At 42.0% G+C, this 18,878-nt stretch overlaps 1 protein-coding gene across 3 annotated transcripts in view; it reads left to right on the top strand.

Annotated features, from left to right (window-relative positions):
• LOC127581625 (calcipressin-2-like) overlaps nucleotides 1-18,633 on the top strand; it is a 90,290-nt gene extending 71,657 nt beyond the window's left edge. For all 3 annotated transcript variants that reach the window (XM_052036152.1, XM_052036154.1, XM_052036155.1), the window contains 2 exons: nucleotides 9,103-9,274; nucleotides 16,028-18,633. In XM_052036152.1, the coding sequence (XP_051892112.1) occupies nucleotides 9,103-9,274; nucleotides 16,028-16,185 (330 nt within the window). In that variant the 3' untranslated portion in view covers nucleotides 16,186-18,633. The remainder of the gene's footprint in view (nucleotides 1-9,102; nucleotides 9,275-16,027) is intronic.
• Nucleotides 18,634-18,878: the final 245 nt, after the last annotated feature.

Genomic DNA, 18,878 nt, shown 5'->3' with positions numbered 1-18,878 from the left:
CCTGCACATTGGAAGCCTTGCGCTGCAACCAAATGCTCCCTTCCAGGTGTGAATGCAAAAGCCTGCTGTGTTTCTCAAAGTCAGGGTCAGCATCCCTCTCAGAAATCTTGCCGCAGGATCCTTGCTGGTTGGCTCTGCTGGGTTACACAGTACATGACACTTTGCTGCTCTCTACTGCATTGCAGAATTTGTGAAAAGCCCTACCAGCAAAGCAAGACACCTATATTTGATAACTGTGTCCTTTGTAATCACAACTGCAAGTAGCACTTGGCTTTTATGCAGGCCCCCACAGTAATTACATGGCTAGTTGAATTTCTGGTTAATGGTGACCCTCAGGATGTTGATTACTGGGACTCGCTGGTGGTAATGCTATTGAATTTCAAGGGGAGAAAGTTAAACTCTCCATGATTGGAGGTGGTCATTTTTTGGCAATTTGTAACACATATGTTGCCTGAATGTCGTCTAGCTCTTGCTGCATGCAGACATGGATTGCTTCATTTTCTGTGAAGTTGCAATGAAATGGAACATTGTGCAATTGTCACCCTCACTTCTGACCTTATGATGGAAGAAAGGTCATTGAGGAAGCAGTTGAATATGGTTGAGCTTGGGAGACCCTGACAAACTGAAGCCCTGGGGCTGAAACAGTCACAACCATCTTCCTTTGTGCAATATACAACTCCAGCCATTGAACTGCTTTCCCCTTGAAACCCACTGACATGATTGTTACCTGAACTTTTCAACGCCACACTCGATCTAACGCTGCCTTGGAATAAAGAGCAGTCATTGGTACCTCTGTATTTAGCTCTTTGGTTTATGTTTGAAGAGTGAGTGGCCTGGCAAAACCCAGACTGTGCATTGGTGAGCAGCTCCTTGGTGAGCAAGTGTAATTTGATTGCATTGGCAATGACACCTTCAATCACATTGCTGATGATCAACAGAAGACTGTTTGGATGGTGATTCGCTGGATTGGATTTGTCCTGGAATATTATTGACAGGACATACCTGGGCAATATTCCACATTTTAGGATGGGTGCTGGTGTTGTAACCACTGGATCACCCTTGATAAGGACATGGCTAGTTCTGGAGTACATTTCTTCAGTACTACAACCAGCTGTTATGTGGTCCCAGAGCCTTTGCTGTATTCAGTGTTCTTGGACATTTCTTGACATTTATGTGACATGAATTAAATTGGCTCAAGACTGGTTTCCACGATGGTGGGGATCTTGGGAGGAAATTGAGGTGAATCATCCACTTGGCACTTCTGGCTGAACACGGTTATGAATGTTTCATCCTTGTCTCTAGCCCTGTCATCATCGAGAGCCAAAATCTTCTGTCATCTCTCTCTCTCTCTGCTGTTAACTGTTTATTCATTCAACACTGGATATGGCAGCTCTGCAGAGCTTGGATCTCATCTATTAGTTGTGAGATTGCTTAACCCTGTCTATTCCTTGTTTAGTGTGCAAATAATCCCATGTCACAGCTTTGTGAGGATAACACCTCATTTTTAGCCATGCATTGCGCTAGTCCTAGAATGTGCATTCCTCATTGAACCAGAGTTGAGTCTAATGATGGAGGTACGGTTAAGCCAGGCAATGAGGTTACAGATTGTGCCAGTGACTGTCCTTTATTTCAAGGCAGCATTTGATCAAGTGTGGCATCAGACAGTTATGTTGGTATCAGACAGAAGCTGCATGGATGCCCAGTTTTGAACTGCCAGAATCAAGAGCAAAACCTGCCAGAAACACACAGCAGGTGAGGCAACACCTGTGGAGAGAGAATCAGTGTCAATGTTTTAGTATTTTGTGTTTTGTTTTGGATTTCCAGCATCTGCAGTTTTTTGCTCCATGAGCTGCCAGATCTGTTCTGAGTTTATACCATTTATACAACAGTAGTACCATAGAGCACGATGTGAAAATGGACTTCCTCTCCACAAGGACTGTGCAGTTGTTATTCCTACCATTGCTGTCACAGATATCTGCAACAAGTACATTGAATAGTATGATTTCAGTCATGTTGGTCCATCCACTACCTGCTATAGACTGAGTCTGGCAACAAAAAAATCCATTGGGACTTGGCCTGCAATGGTACTAACAAACTACTATTGGTGAAGGACATTGAAGTTTCCCAAACACTTTATGCCTTTGGGGTATCACATTTATTGGTATCTTGGAATCCCACTGAATATTTTATAACCGGATCATGTAAAGCACTGCTTACACTCTTAACAATGCAGGAAGCATGGTAGTTGTAGTATTGGTTTCCTTTCACTTGTGTATCACTCAGTCATTGTCTTACTTTTGCTTGGCTTTCTGGAAGATACATTTTGCCTTGCAAAATTTGCTTTTATTTTCTGTCATTCAGTAGCTCTGTTGACGATTTCATTGCAGTTTTGAGAGGTATAGCCCTGAGTGGCAATAAGGAAAGTTGGTGTCTTCCTTTGTCTCTGTGTTTGTTCAGGGTCCTGTTGCCTGTTTTGCTTATGCCTGACTATGAAGCTGTGCCCTCTCAGATAGCATGGGGGTGAGGGAATAATGATGAACCTGTATTGTACAAATTCTGTAAATTCTCTCAAGATAGATTGGGATCAGTTGTTCTGTTTCTCAGGAATCCCTTAATCTGCAAATATGATTTAAGCAGCTGTGGTAAATATTTATGACTCTCAAACTTTTCATCCTTCAGATCAATGGAACATGGAGTAGCAGCCTATAGCCATAAGACTGTGTGAAATCAAGACAACTTCATGGTATGCTATGACCAGGGTGGCATCTCAGTAGCTGTGCCTTTTATTTCTGTGGTGTATTTCTATTTTTCTATCCTTCTCATCGTAGGTGCCAATCTGATGTACAGCTGATCTAGTTCCAAGCTTGCCTTTCTCTATATCCATGTGATCTTCATGCATCTTCTGGAGTTATTCTCCTTGCATTCATTTGTGATGATTCTGGATTCAAGCAACAGAACGCCACCTTCCAGTGACATGTCATTTCTAATTTACCAATCATGTCTTTGCTGGCTGTGTTTGTTTCAGCTGAAGCACTTGCTGTGAGAGCATCTGTAGTTCCTTGTCTTTATCAGTCTTTTCTCTGACCTTACTCAGTTTGTTGGAATCACATTTATTACCTAGTATATCTTCACACCTTGGTCTCGCGTGCTGCTCCTGAGGCTGTCAGTGTAAAAGTGCACTGCTAGCACCATTTCTTTTCTGGGTTTATTTCCCCTGAGCGAAACCATAACTCTGAGCCACTAGAGCCTTCCTTGTGGACTTTACAGGCTTTTCACTCAGGTTTCCTGTAAGGATAGGTGATCATTTTCTATTACGAAATTTCTCTATAGATATGAGCCTGGGACTTACCTGCTTAAATGATCACCAATAGCTCTGTCTCTATGTTGGCATCTCTTGTTTCACTGAGTCTGAGGCAAATACTGTCAGCTTGTACGATGGCTGCTCCCAGGCCTTTAATAGAGGTTCTTTGGTTGTACAATACACAAAAAGTGCTGGAGGAACTCAGCAGGTCAGGTAGCATCCATAGAGACAAAAAAAAACAATGTTTCAGGCCAAGACCCTTCAGCAGGACTGGAAAGGAAGAGGGCAGAAGCCAGAATAAGAAGGTGGGGGAGGGGGAGGAGCACACGCAGGCAGGGGATAGGTGAGTCCAGGTGATGGGGGAAGGTAGGTGGGTGAGGGAGGGGGGAGAAGATGTAATAAGCTGGGAGGTGATAGGTAGAAGAGGCAAAGGGCTGAAGAAGAATGAATCTAGTAGGAGAGGGCAGTGGACCACGGAATAAAGGATGGAGGAGGGGACGAGAGGAGATGGGCAGGTCATCAAGGCAGGGGAAGGGAGCCACAAGAATAAGGGAAGACAAGGGAGTGAGGGGGGGAAGAAAAAGAAGGGGTGGGGTTACTGGAAATTAGAGAAATCGATTTTGAGGCCATCAGGTTGGAAACTCCCAAGGCAGAATATGAGGTGTTGTTCCTCCAACCTGTGTCTGGCCTCAATGTGGCAGTGCAGGAGGCCATGGATAGACATGTCGGTATGGAAGTGGGATGTGGAATTGAAGTGGGTGGCCACCGGGAGGCCCTGGCTGTTGTGATGGACGGAGCGAAGGTGCTTGATGAAGCAGTCACCCGATCTACGTCGGGTTGCACCAATGTACAGGAGGCCGCACCGGGGGCACCAGACGCAATAAGTGACTGTCAAATGACAGGTTTGTCTCAGTGTACATCACCTCCTTAAGTCTGTTAAAGCTCATTTTTATGGGTTTGTGACCATTTGCAACTTAGCATCTTTATTCATTTGGTCTTTCAGGTTTGCTGCATGTCCCAGGCATGGGCAATGGAAGAATTCATGCATTGATTGTCCTTTGGTGCTTTTCTCTCAGTGATAGCTGTGACCTTTTTTCTGCCCCTGGCTTCACTCTACCTGGTGTGTTTCCCATTTTGATAAGCTGGCATTCTTTCTCCTTTTATGACATGTTTCTCAGCATTTAGCTTGAGCCCAGCCTCCCCACTTCTTTCAGTCATCTCTTGAAGATGACAGTTATGGGTTTGTTCACTGACTCCATAGATCTGGCTGTCACCTGCTACTCCTGTTATTCCTCACATCTTTGGCCTCCTCTTCTTTATGCTGAATCATGTCCTTACTCACTCTGAAGCTAAAAGGTAGACCTTGGAACTTGATTCGTCCAGCTGATGTGTTAACTGTTGTCAACAGTGAGGATTTGTCACCAATATTCAAATCCATTTCTGGAATCAGGTTTGCTGAAACTTTGACCTTCATGAGGTCTTGTGGAATGGAGACTGAGCAGTGGTCCCTCTTGATCGTCCAATCCAGGTCTTTTGACTTAGGCATATCCTTAGCCTCCATCTCAGCACCATGGAGCTCACCCAGTATCTAGATTTAGTGACTTTGTCTATTAACCTATTCTGCTCCATCTCAAAGTTCCTTTTAAAGCTTTCACTTCAGTACAATTAGTACTTGAAGTGGGAGGTGAATCACTGGTCTCATGGGGCTCTTTTGAAGGGTTCTTTTGATTAGCATGTTGCTTTCAAATCACACTGTTGTCTTCTCCACTTTGTGGTTTGCTGAAATCAAATGTAGTTGCTTACAATGCTCACACTCAGGATAACATATCCTTCCAATTCTGTGACACAACATGCAGTTAACTTCCTTTGTCCAACCTTCCAATTTGGGTCATTCCAATTTGTGGAACTTTTATCTCTCCCATGCACGATTAACATGACCTTGCTTTGTTTCGACACATTTTCCTTCTGATGCCTATCATTTTTTGTGTTTGCTGAAAAGATGCTTTGGTATAAACCGAGTGTTGTGCTTTTACTTTCTGCTTCCATTTTCAGATCCAGCTTTAGGTTGATGGTTGTGGCGATTTTCTCACCCTTTTCCCAGTCTCGATGATAGTGTGGATTTCATTTCTCAGGGAATTACCACTCCCAATCACTTCAGGCAGATGTATAGTTCCACTTTCCACTGCATCCATGAGCTCCGAGTCATCTTCCAGGAGCTGGATGTTCTGATTTTATTTCTTTTGCATTGATCCTTTTGCTGTGCCTTTGATTTGCTCATCTTCTCCCAATGGTTGAACTTGCCACATAATCTGCAGTTTGAACCCAAAACAGGGCTTTATTCCCTCCGAACAAGCAGTTTTCCACAGCTCCTACACTGCATTGTTTTACTTCTGTTGTCTAATTGTATAATTGCTGCTTCCTCCCTTAGATATGATCTGGCAGTTGGCAATCTAAGTAGTCAACATCTTCATCAATCCACTTGTACATTTTGTACTCTGGCTGCATCTACAGCCTGTGCTGCTCTGTCCTGGTCAAAGCTTCATTAGGAAGGACGTGATCGCTCTGGAGAGGAAATTCACCATGACTTTGCCTGGGATGGAGTGTTTCAGTTATGAAGAGAGGCCGGGTCTGTTTTTCCTGGAGTGGTGAAGATTAAGAGGGGATATAATTGAAGTATATAAAATTATGAGAGGTACAGATAGGATAGACTGCAAGAAACGTTTCCTCATATCAGAGGTAGATAAAACTAAAGGACATAGATTTAGGGTAAAGGATAAGAGGGGATTTGAGGGGGACCTTTTTCACCCAGAGAATGGTGAGTACCTGGGAGAGTGGTGGACGCAGAGTTGCTGACACCATTTAAGAAGTATCCAGATGAGTACTTGAACCGCCTGGACGTAGAAGAAATGGGATCAAGTGCTAGACGATGGGATTAATACAGATGAGTGCCCACTGGCTGACATGGACATGATGGGCTGAGTGGCCTGTTTCCATGCTGTGTGACTCAGTGGCAATTCTGGTTATGCTGAGTCCCAAACTCATTCATTTCCTTGAACATGCATTTTCTGGCTGTAGTTCCGCACCAGGAAAGAAAATTGTTCACAGGCTCACCTGGTTTCTCATGATAAGGTGATTCGATTTCTCAACACCGAAACAGGAGATTGTACTATACTGACAGACTGAAATTTTTTTGAGGATGTTCCTAATATGTTAGACAGTGCTCCCCAAATGATATCTTGGTCAACCAGTTGTCACTGATAAGCCATGGGTCTCTCAGTCATTAATCACTCAGATGACCATTTGAATCCTGTGAATTATACATTGTCTAAAAAGAATGCTCCTTGACAACAGATCATTGGACCACAGTGGAGATGACAGGTGTGGGCTCTATCATCACAGATGTGGATGCCTCTGCTATGTCAGCATCCTCTAGGTCTTGTCAGCTTTCTGATGAAACAAGCCTTGTCTCCAGGGAGTGGAGTGAATTTTGGGGAATTTCAAGCAGAGAGACCCTGTTGGCAGGAGCCACACCTACACTGGCCCAGCAGTCAGCTAAACACTAATGTTCACATGAGCCAAAAGGGATTTCCACACCAACAATATAACTGAAAGTCAACCTACATTGGTTTCCACCCAACAGTCATTGCATTTCATAAATAATGTAAATAAAAAGTTTTTAGTAAGATCACCTGCTTTCACCTTTAGAAACAGGGCTGTTTTTGATCTAATAGTCCCACAGAAGAATATCGCCAAGGATGTGAAGAGAATTTTCCACTTGCTGTGGTGTTGAAGAACTATTTGAGGAAGTGCCTAGAACCTCTCTTTAACATTGAACAACGTGGTTATGAAATGTCTCCCTAGATTACACACTGAAGTCATCGAGATCTTGATGCCATGACCTGACTTAACTGAGCAATGCTGAAATTAACTCTTATTTTAAAAATTGTTAAGATAAAAAGGTTTGTCATGAAGGGAACTGAATCAAAATTACACAACATATTTCTCAAGTTTTAAAATTGGGGGCTGAAACTACATTATATCTGATGTCCTTGTAAGTTTGTTACATTCAGGAGAGATTTCTTGTCTTTGGATTGTGACCTGACTGTTTTCTTGAAATTTTTGTCTGGAAAAATAATCCTTGGAGACCTAACGAGTAGGAGATTGGAAGTATACAGACCTAGAAATTCTGTCGCATAGTGTACATGATCAGATTTTGTAGTAAGTCATGAATACTAAATGCGACAGGTACATTGGGCATTGATAATGCATCCCCAGAAATGAGCTGCAGATCTTCTCTGCGTATGCGATGAAGGTGTATACAGGCTACTGGGCATGTGTGGTCACAATGAACTGTGCAAGACTGGTTTTGACATTACTGTGGAGTAGGTCTAAACCAGTTTGTTGAAGCATGCTTCAGGTTTAAAGTGCCTGGCCTTTCCTCGACCAGTGCCAGGGAATCCAAAGTGTCTATTGTTATGCAGCTGTTTCCATTCTTCAGGGAGATTTCTCAGTGATTGTTTCCACCCACCCCCATTTCTCTCATTAGGCCCACTTATTTCCTCTCCAACTGTCCACAACTCTGAACCCAGCTGCCTGTCTATCAAGTATTTATTTCAGTGAGAGATCCTGTGAATTATACATTGTATAAAAAGAATGCTCCTTGACAAGAGGACATTGGACCACAGTGGAGATGACAGATGTGGGCTCGATCATCAAAGATGTGGATGCCTATGTCTGCATCCCTTGTATTTTCTAGGTCTTGTCAGTTCATAAGTAAGGGTTGTATTTCCTCGAATATAAGAGATTGAGGTTTAATCTGTTCATTGTTTAAGGTTACTGTAGGATTTAATGGTTTTTATTGAAACTATTTGAAAGAGTAGATACCGTCAAGAACAAGGAGGAATTATCTTAAAATTAAGAAGCAGCTATTCAGGAAAATGTCCGTAAAGTTTGTTTTTACATTCGGAGTAACTGTCAAAGTTGAGTTTACTGTCTTATGCACAAGTACATGTATGCACAGGTGCAATGAAAACTTACTTGCAGCAGCATCACAGGCACATACCATCAGATGAGCAGCATTCACTAGAAAAACATAAATTAAACACAATTTTTACAAGAACAGAATTGGAACAAAAAAAAAGCAAAGTCCATTTTAGTGCAAAGTCCCTGCCAAGAAACTGTTAAAACTTCAAATTTGAGTTGGTTGGTTTTAGATTAAGCAAGGGTCACAGGACCAAGGTGGGAAATAGTATTAAGATATTGATCATCTGTAAATTTGATTGGCTAGTGAAAAAGGCTGAATGGCAAAACCTGTTGCTGTGTGGAAGCTTTAGGGGTTGCAGGCTAAAAGTTAAGTAAAGTGGAAGGTGGAAAATTAAGCACAACTTCTTCACTAGAAAATGTATTGAAATCAGGCAATGTGTTTCCAAGGAAGCTATTCAAGAAGGCAATGAAAATAGAGACAATTAAATTCCCTGCTGGAGAAGGAAGGGAGCAGGATGTTCAATGTAAATGTAGCTAGGATGGTTGACCCGTAAATGTAGCTAGGATGGTTGACCCGTATAAAAGGTACATTTGAGTCCCATGGGCCTTATTTGTCCAAGATTCCTAAATAATTGTGATTGCTCTGTTCAAAGAAAAAAATTAGCATTGAGAAACCTTCACGACTGTTAATAGGAAAAGTAGCAATGTAATTTTGAAAGAAGGATTTGCATTTTATATTTTGTCAACTTAACCATCATACTGCTTCAAGCTGTGTTGGTAAACAGAATGTCCATGTTGTGATGAATTTTATTTTTCAGGTCCAGAGTACCCAAGATCAGGCCAAGAATGCATACTTGGCCCCGCCTCCACCTGTGAAGCAGTTCCTCATCTCCCCTCCAGCCTCTCCGCCAGTAGGGTGGCATCCAATTGAAGATGCTACTCCGACCATTAACTATGACTTGCTGCGTGCAATTGCTACTCTTGGTCCAGGTGGGATATAGCATTGTCTGTACAGTAACATTGAGCATGTACAGTAACATGGAATTTGTGTGCATGTTTTCTGAGCATTTTTTTTAAGGTTGCCCAGACTACTGTGGACGGGCCTGAAATGAATTCTTCATAAGTAATTGTGATGAAGCAGTTAGTATAAATTTTCCCTCACTGCTGAATTGAAACACCCATCCTGTAGAGAATTGCTCCCACAAGAGAAAGGTGAGAATGCTCTAAATCCATGCAATTGAGTCACTTAATTAGACAGCACTGGGTGCAAATACGCCCAGGGGCTGTGCTGTTTCAAAACTTCACAGAGTAATGCCCTAAATATTTGTTGGCCCTTACAACTTTGGAATAGTAATTTATTTTTGTCAGAAATGGATAAGCAAAGATTGAAAATAATGTTTTTGAAAGATTAGTGATTACTGTCATTCCTCTCTGAGAAGTAGTGTTTGCCTAGAAATTCATCCGTTGTCACTGGCGCTAAATGCACCACATAGTTGTCTAGGAGTGTTGGACTCTGCCTTCGAAATTCAATCTATTTGTTCTGCCTCTGAAATACATTCCAAATTTAGGAGGCAGACTGCAATAGGCTGATGCTGCTATTATAGCACTTTTTATGCTACCCAACCTAGTATGACTTCTGACTGAGTTTTCCATGTCAGAGAGTTAGCATTTCTGATTTGACTGGTTACAGAGCTGCAAGGGTTTTTTTGTTTGGATTATTGATTTGGATTGATCCTCATTAAAATCTCTGCCCATTCCAATTTGGATGAGTCCTGAGGTGCATTTAGCTGACATTAGTTGCATATTGGCCTGAATCTGACATTTCTTCTACTGATGCACTCAGGTGTAAGTGTTTGATTCTTTTGCTTCATGTGGCAGCGGGCAAAGTAATTGCCACTGTCTGAATAGAAATGAATACAACAAATAAAAAATACAGGCAGGATGTTTCAGCAAAGTCTGGGGACAATCGATGTTCAGCAACTTTCAGTGCCCTCTGCTGGTTCGTAGCAGCAGTTCCTGGTGAAAATTTCACAAGTATTTTGAATAGAGATTCTCATCTGATGTTGTTCACAAAATACTTTGGGGGAAAGAAATAACAATCTGATGTGGTGCCTAGAAATTCAATTGCTTAACACCTTGTTTCAAAGTTATATAACTTAAATTCAATACTTTGTTTCAAAGTTATGTGAATGAAAATCATTTCTTCCCCCAGAGTGAAACATAATAGTGACCATTTCTGGGTCACGTATTTCCCTGCAGGAATTAGACTGGGCGTGATTACCTTGTATGGGCGCATGGGGATGATAGCATTCCCCATGAAGCCCATTGCAGGGGAACTCACATAAAGCTGTCTTGCAGCAACCATTGTAGGGCTCTCCTGGAACAATCTGGGCTTCCCAGCACAGAACTGGACTGGGTCTCTATTGGGTAAGTGTCTCCATGATTGCCCAAGGACCAAGCCTGGATGCCCACAATCTACCCACACATCCATCACCAGCCTCCAATGCCTTCCCCAGCCCCCAACTATGACGCTGTTCTGATCAGGCATACTGCTGCCTGACATCCAGTTCTGGGGAAGTGTCCTTGATATGACACTTGTTTGACCTGCTGATTGCTCCCAGCATTTTCTGTTCATGTTTCAATATGTTAAATGTTCCCAGGGCAGTTTTAACCTAAGAAAGGAAGCTGGTCAGCTTGTAGCTCAGGCTGGCGGTGGGGGTGTAAATGTGGATATCTGCACATTGAGTCCACTATTCTCCAGCAGGACAGTTTATCATCCTGGAATTCTGATGAATGCCAAGTAATTTTAAAGCCTCCACATTGTGTGACATATGGCTCCAGAATTTCAAGATTGACGAAGTGATGAATAATAGTTGGAACTCCACTGAAGAACTATTGAAGCATTCTGTTGTGGCAACTCCTCACTTCTTCATAGAACGTAGAACATTACAGTACAGTACAGGCCCTTTGGCCCACAGTGTTGTGCCAACATTTTATCCTGCTCTAAGATCTATCTAACCCTTCCCTCCCACATAGCCCCCCATTTCTCTATCACTTATGGTATAGAAATTTCATTATTTAGATTGTCATGCCCATAAGCTGAAGACAATCTAAAATCCTCTAACCAACCAGGAGCCGGCTTGGCATTCAGAACAGTCCAAGGAAGATAATGCTGGCTGATCGATAACTAGGTTGCTGTGGGTATTAATGACTGGGGAAAAAAAGCCAGTTTACCCAATATGGAATCATCAGCCATTCCATATTCTGCAGCAGAGACAACAGACAAGGATTGCAGTAAATAAGCTTTGATACTAACCAGCGGGTCTACAACAGAACCAATCTCAGTGAAGACCAGTGTCAAACAAGGCTGCTTCACTACCCCAACACTTTTCTCACTGTAATGCTGCACCTCACCTCCAACGAACTTCCCCTGGGGAGTGGAACTAATCTTAAGCAAATGGGAAACTGGTCACCCTGTTGGCAACTAGAAAAGATTGGAGGGCTGATCAAAACTTCAAAGAAATGCAACATCCCCACTGAGGCATATTTTCTGTTGCTCCAAGATCATTGGTGTCTGTCGGTATGGCCTTGGGTCACACTGTTTCTTCCATTATGGTGCTAAGTGTCATCTTCCACTGAGGGCTCAGCTCTCAACATTTTGCCGTGCACTCACAGAAGGCTTTGAGAACAGTTAACTGTTAGTTCAGCGTTATTGTATGGTCAGGAAATTTGAAGCAATGATTCTGGTCCGTAATGTTATATTGTGACAAGCGTCTAAGGTCTGAAAAATTATAACCTAGATGTGGGCTTCTTGCCAACACACCAGTCTTCAGTGGTTTGTTTCCTCAGTATTCACACATTCCCAGTATCCAGCTGCCATAAAAGTAACATACTTAACATTTAAGGTTAAGCCTGGTCAAGAATGAGTTATTAAAGGATATGCTGGAGAGGAAGAATTAGTAGTGGTAGGATTACACACACTGTCATCCTGAGAGCAGTGCAGAATGCTGCAATGTGGGACCTCTGCTCTGTCAGGGCAACACCTCAGCAGCCTAGTAATCTGTTGGAAGGAGGGGTTCCTGAAGGGTTTTGATACCCTAATGCCCCTTCAGAGTAGGCAGCAGTTATGCTTGCATGGCAACACCTTGGGCTTCCTTTGTGGCACCCTCGCTTACATGTCTTTGGTCTGTTCTGTGATGGACACTTGAAACACCAGCCATCCAATCCAGTACTGTGGTTAAAATGGAACTGACCACCAGGCCATATGGAACAATGTGTTCCAGTTTCTGGCCAAACTGTGTGCAAGGTTGATGCTGGGCTCCTGTGTGCCCTTAGTCATTTAATGCAGGTTTCTTGTAGATCTGCCTGTGCATTTTACTCTCTACATCTTCCTAGGCTGCTTTGTCACAGTCCTCTGCAACATAGCACTTGTACAGCTTTGTCTTCAGCTGAGTTAGAAATGACACTATCCTTTCCCTGTGCCCTGACTGGAAGCCTCATGCCCAAAGACTTGCCTTATGCAGATCCTGCCTCTAAAGTGAACTCATTTGCAGTGCCAATGTCTGAGCTTTCAGCTGGAAGTGTTAATTTCAATGACAATGTGCCTTTTTCCTTTTCTAATGTCACCCAGCCAGGTTGCTGTACTTGGCTGAATAAATGGAGAAGGGTTATGGTGCGAGGAATGTGAGAGGTGCATCCTTATACTGTCTGCAGCTTGTAGAATGGTTGCCGTTGCTACCTACCCTCACATGGCACCTAGTCCTTCAAGAGAGAGAGAGAAATGTGTAAATGTAATGATGATTATAAATGTGCATATGCTTGGGTGAAGTGCCCTTTGTGGTTGAATTGCTGACACTGGTTGTGAGCCTTGCATCAGTGCCTTTTGTGAGCTTATGGATATAAGTCTCAAGTCCTGATAGGTTGCTGGGAGGCCAATGAGGGGATTATCGGTCCGAGTAGTGTTGGAGATGGGTTATGGTTGGTAGGTTATGGATTTTGAAGGCTCAAATTCATTGATTCCGAAGGCTGATTCCATGCATTGACCACCATAGCTGTCTCATCCCATTGCTTCTCAAGTCTGTATGTAGAACTGGCCCCCTGCCTGGAAATTCAATCACACGGCACTTTTTAGCATAGCACTAAGCCTATGAAATAAACATTTTTTTATCCAGGCACAGAATGCAGCTATAATGATATCCAGGTTGAATTCCTTCCGGAAATTCACAGGAACTTCTGGTCGCATATTGCACGTACATTGATGTGTTCTCTACCCACCAGGATTTCCCTGCAGCAGTGCAATTTAATGAAAGCTTCCCTCAGCACATCCCAGCCTGGTTCTGGCAACGTGACCGGGACAGCTCCCCTTTCAGTTACTTACTTAGCTGCTCTTCTTTGGGTCCCACTCCCATGTTGCTGACTCCCACCCTGCAAACTTATCGCCCTCCCTCCCACCCACACAGCTCCTGATTCCCCAGCCCCATTCACTGAGCTCCACCAGCCCTCCTTTTCTACTACTAGTTGCAGGCCCCCAACTCAGCATGTCTTCCTGCAATTACCCATCAACTCGCAACTCAGTGACCCCTTCGACCTTGCAACCTCCACCATGCAACCAGTGTCGTAGTACTTGGCCACCACCGATCTCCAGCAACAGGCTCGCAGTCTGGCCCAAGACTCCAAACCTGCTCCCCCACCCCCCTCCATTTTTTACTATCCTTGTACCTCTCTCCCCTTTGGGGTCCCTCAGTAACTTACAAACCACCGACCTTCCAATGTCCCACCCACCTTCCAATGTCCCACCCACCAGGAGTCAAGTCTCCTGGTTCCATGTCAGGCGGCCTGATCTCTCAGTGATCCCGCCTCTGCCAAAACCTCTCACTGCCCCAGGTCGTTGAACGACAGAACACCTCTGACTGACCCAGAAAGCACTGGAGTTTCTGGCTCGGTCTGGGACTTGGAAGTTGGATACACATCCAGGCTGGGGGAAGGGTGGGGTTCTGGGATTGGAGGCAGGCTGGGGTCAGCAAATGAATAGAATGTTGAGCTTAGGTCACATAGCTGGGGAGGCAACAATGTATTTTAAAAGGAGGTAAAGCTGTCTGCAAGTTTGATATTTTATAATATGCCCTTCCTCCAGATGATTAGCAGGGAAATTGCCAGCCACATTTCTTGACTGTATCTGGGGAGCAGGCATGGCTGTTAGGTGACCACTCCCCACCCAAAGAAAGGAGACAGCCAAAAAATATCTCCAAGAGATTCCTTGTCAATCCACTAGAGGACCAAATATTACTTGTCATCCCCCGCACTGGGGGAAGGGGGGGGGGTCATCACATGACCTCCTTCATGCTACTATGACTAAGTGGCCCAGAGTTGACTGGAGGCCTTGCCTGTCCAACCTATTGGTGTATCACAGCGAGTGTCTAATCAGATGACTCCGCCTTGTACAAGCCACCCATCATGTAGTGACAATGTAAATCGAGCATCTCCACCTTGTGACAGGACACCAAAGCTGCACTGGTTTGCTTTACTGCATCCCACCAGGCATATTTACATTTATTGTGGTCTGTAGGAGGTTTTAATTCATCTACAACCAGTTACAGTTTGTGAAAGTTAACTCTTGTTATGAGTCACAGAATTTAAAGAGCCACTATTTTTACCTTACATTATAAAGCACTGCAAAATATTTCCCTCGGACAGCAAGTCTGTTCCTTCTGCATTTTATGGGTTCCAGTGACATCCTGGCCCTCGTTCCCTTTTCCCTTACCCACCTCCACCCTTCTGTTCCCATTTGAAAGACACTAAAGCACTTCCTGAGTGTCTGAAGGGGTGTCTTCAATTGTGTTGTGCTCTCTCATTTGTTAAACAATCTGTTTTTATATTTTTTCCATCAGATTTAATGAACCGATAAGTACTGTATAATGCAGCCACGGGTGGGAATATTTTTGACACAGCTTTCAAATGCTCAACAATATCCTAAGACAGCAATTAATTAATTCAAATAATCTAGTTTATGTTTTCAAATACATGAATGGATTCAAGTAAATATTACAATTGTGTGACTGGGATAATATGTTAAAACTCAGATAATGGTAGTGGTATTGGTTTATTATTGTCACATGTGCTGAGATACAGTGAAAAGCTTTTGTTTGTGTTCCATCCAGTAAGATCATGCCATACATAAGTACATCAAGGTCGTAAAAGAAAAACAGAATGCATATAGTCCTGTAGCTGCAGAGAAAGTGCAGTACAGGTAAACAAATAAAGTGCAAGGGCCATAACGAGGTAGATTAGGAGATCAAGAGTTCATCTTTTGTGTATGAGAGGTTCGCTCATGGGTCTGATAACAGTGGTACAGAGGATGTCCTTGTGTCTGATGGTACGTGAGACGATGGTACGATGGTTCAAGCTTTTATATCTTCTGCCCAACGGGAGAGGGGAGAAGAGGGAATGACTGGTGTGGGAGGGGTCCTTGATTATGTTGGCTGCTTTCCTGAGGCAGCAGGGAGTGTAGACAGAGTCAATGGAGGGGAGGTTGGTGTTCACTAAGCTGCTGACTCCTATCTAAACTCATGAGTATGCATGCTTCTGCACTGAGCTTGCCGGAGGCTGCTCCTCTTTCACCTGCCATTATGTAAAAGGTGGAAGATGCATTTATTTCTTTCAGAAATAAAGGAATAATTTTCATTGGCTAATGTGTGAGATTTTCTGTAATGCAAAGTCATTGCTATTCCCTTCTTTGTGCTATAGGTGAAAAGTACGAGGTCCACGCAGGAACGGAATGCACTCCGAGTGTTGTAGTTCATATCTGTGAGAGTGAAAATGAAGATGAAGGTGCAGTTAAGCTGCCAAAGCAAAAAATTGTTCAAACAAGGCGACCAGATAGTGTGCCAGCAGGGAAGAAATGAACGTCCTGACTGCCTGCCTTCTGTGACCAGATCATTTTCCACAGCAACAATCCATCAGCTGTCTCTTGTTTTCTTGAGGACTGTTTTTAAAAAAAAAGTTGAAACTTCGGTGATTGCCTAATTAAAGAACAACTGTAAGGACTCCATTCTTTGTGGTGTTGAAGCTTTATTTCATTCCCATGCAGAATATTGAGGCTTCATCAATATAAGTTGGCTGATAGGGGAATGAAATGGCAAAATGGTTTGTGGGTTGCTCCCCCCCTTCTCCAAAAAGCTTCAAATCCATAACGCTGTTATCCAGCTTCAGTGTTCAATGAGAGCTGTACTTCAGCACTTAAAAGATGCGGGATATGTAAATGTTGCTATTGTCTCTTACTGCAGTATTGTTATCACTGTTCTTGTACGTGCATGTGTGTTTTTGTATGTTATTTTGAACAAATATTGACTACATAAGAGGGAAGTAAATACTCTGGCATCTGTGTTCTTCTAAAACTTCTTGCTAATTACATCGTGAGTGACTGGGATGACAGATATGAGGCATTCTTCACCCACATCTTTCCCTGCTGTCTCCTTCCATTCTCTCTCTGCTCTCCTCACCCAGTCCACAACATTGCAGAGATGAAATATATAATACCGCTTGCTTTTGCAGTGGAGAAGTTATAAGCTTTGTGCCGTTTGTGCTTGCATGTCTTCTGTCTTTGTCTTCTATAAGGTCAGTTTACTGGCTGAAACAAAACCAAAAAAAAGTACGGGAAAGACACAGCTGTGAGCACTTCAAACTTTATTTACAAGTTGAACCTAGACAGTGTTGCTCTGTTAAAAAGATAATGGTGATTCCTATCCATTCAATGATGCTTGCTGAACAATAATGATGAGTGATTTTGTCTCAAGGTGACATCCTGAAACAAATCTTACTGATTTTTACAATTGTCAAAGATAACTCGATGTGTTGCCTGAGCATTACAATTTCACATTAAATTTCCAGAGCTAATGAACAGATTTTGCTGATAATGAATTACTTGCCACAATATGTCACTTACTTTATTAATATATGTTTACTGTTGGGTAACTTCTGGTAAAATATCTTTGATAACCTATGATAATTATCGCATTAGAAAATGAACTGTTCCAAAAATCTGAACTAAATAACATAAATAATGCAACAGTGCAGAATCTAAATCTGAGATTTAGTAAATCTACATAATTTCAACATTAAGGATATGAATGAATTTCTAGGTAATGATCTACAGAGTTACATTTAAACTACATTTTGAATAAAATTAATTTTTTAAATTTTTAATTTAGTTATAATATTAGCATCTCTATAAATGCATGTTCTTTTTCTCAAATGATTAATGAACCACGCTTTCAGGTTGAGTTATATGTATCACAGATTTATGCCTTAGATCTAATTGCAAGAGCTTTTAAACCTTGATCCTAATTATATTTAAGCATGACACCATAGTCCAGACCAAGATTCTTGTCCATAATGAGCTAACTTGTAAGTAGAGACTTAAACCACACTTCTGAGTTTTAAATTATTACCAAGATTAAAAGTTTTAACCAATATATTAAATGAATAACTCTTCTGAATGGCCAGATTGTACAAGCCTATGCAGCCATAAATTTCATCCCCTTTATGCTGAATTAGATTTGTTTTCTGCATGCCTGTATTATTCCACAGTAAGACCACCATATGCACTAAGCACAAGAAGAAGGTACCATTAATCTGTAAAATTTAAAACATTCTTCTACATTCCTATATCTCAGAGAAAACTTACCGTGCATCCCTATAAAAACTTCTTTAATCATAAAGAAAATTGGCAGAACCTGAACAGATGCCAATAAATAAAAGCATTAATTACAAACCAAATTGAGACAATCTGACCTGCGGCTATCAGCATAGCTCCATTTTGGCTAAATATTTCTATCTAAATAGATTGAGATTGAAACATTACTGTTCAGGGAAATGTGGTCAATGTCAATAACAAAGAAACTGCAAACTTGAGGCAGATTGCATTGAATTTATCCATAGTGCAGTGTTACCCCTGGTCGTTAGGTACTAGTTGTCAGGAATATGCTGCAGTTGCTTTGGTTCTAGCTTGGAGAAGGTACATGAAATATATTTGGAATGATGGTATGGAAGTATGTTTAGTCTTTTCTCCCAGTAAATCCAGTGTAAAATCAATAATTTAATGCGTTGATGATTACAACCATGTGCTAATATGAGCCCAATGGCTGCAATACTATTAATTGATTATCCTTTTAAAAGAAATTAAATTTGAAGATTCAGCAGATTAGAAGGCTGCATTACATGATCTGTATTCATTTATCTCTGAAACTAGAAAAGGTTCTTTGTAATTAGGAAATTTGGATCAACATTAATTAAAATAGTGATTGGGAGAAAAATTAACACCTAAGCTAATAAATGTTATCAATTGAACAAAGCTTATTAGTGTATTTTGTCTTTCTCTGTTGCTTCTTGCAGAAAGCTGTGTTTGTTGAAGATATGTGACAGTATATCTTATTAGTTTAACCTGCCAGAAATTATACACCCACGTGGTAGAGATGACAATGCTATAATAATTTTCATTTTGCAATTGAATTTAACAGTTCCTTTATCAAAAAGTAATGTAAATAAATTAAAGTTCTAATCAATTTTTAACATTCCCTCCCCTTCCAAAGAGTCCCAA

Source organism: Pristis pectinata, chromosome 22 (genome assembly GCF_009764475.1).
Source record: "Pristis pectinata isolate sPriPec2 chromosome 22, sPriPec2.1.pri, whole genome shotgun sequence".
NCBI lineage: Eukaryota > Metazoa > Chordata > Chondrichthyes > Rhinopristiformes > Pristidae > Pristis > Pristis pectinata.
This window is presented reverse-complemented; position numbering and strand designations above follow the sequence as displayed.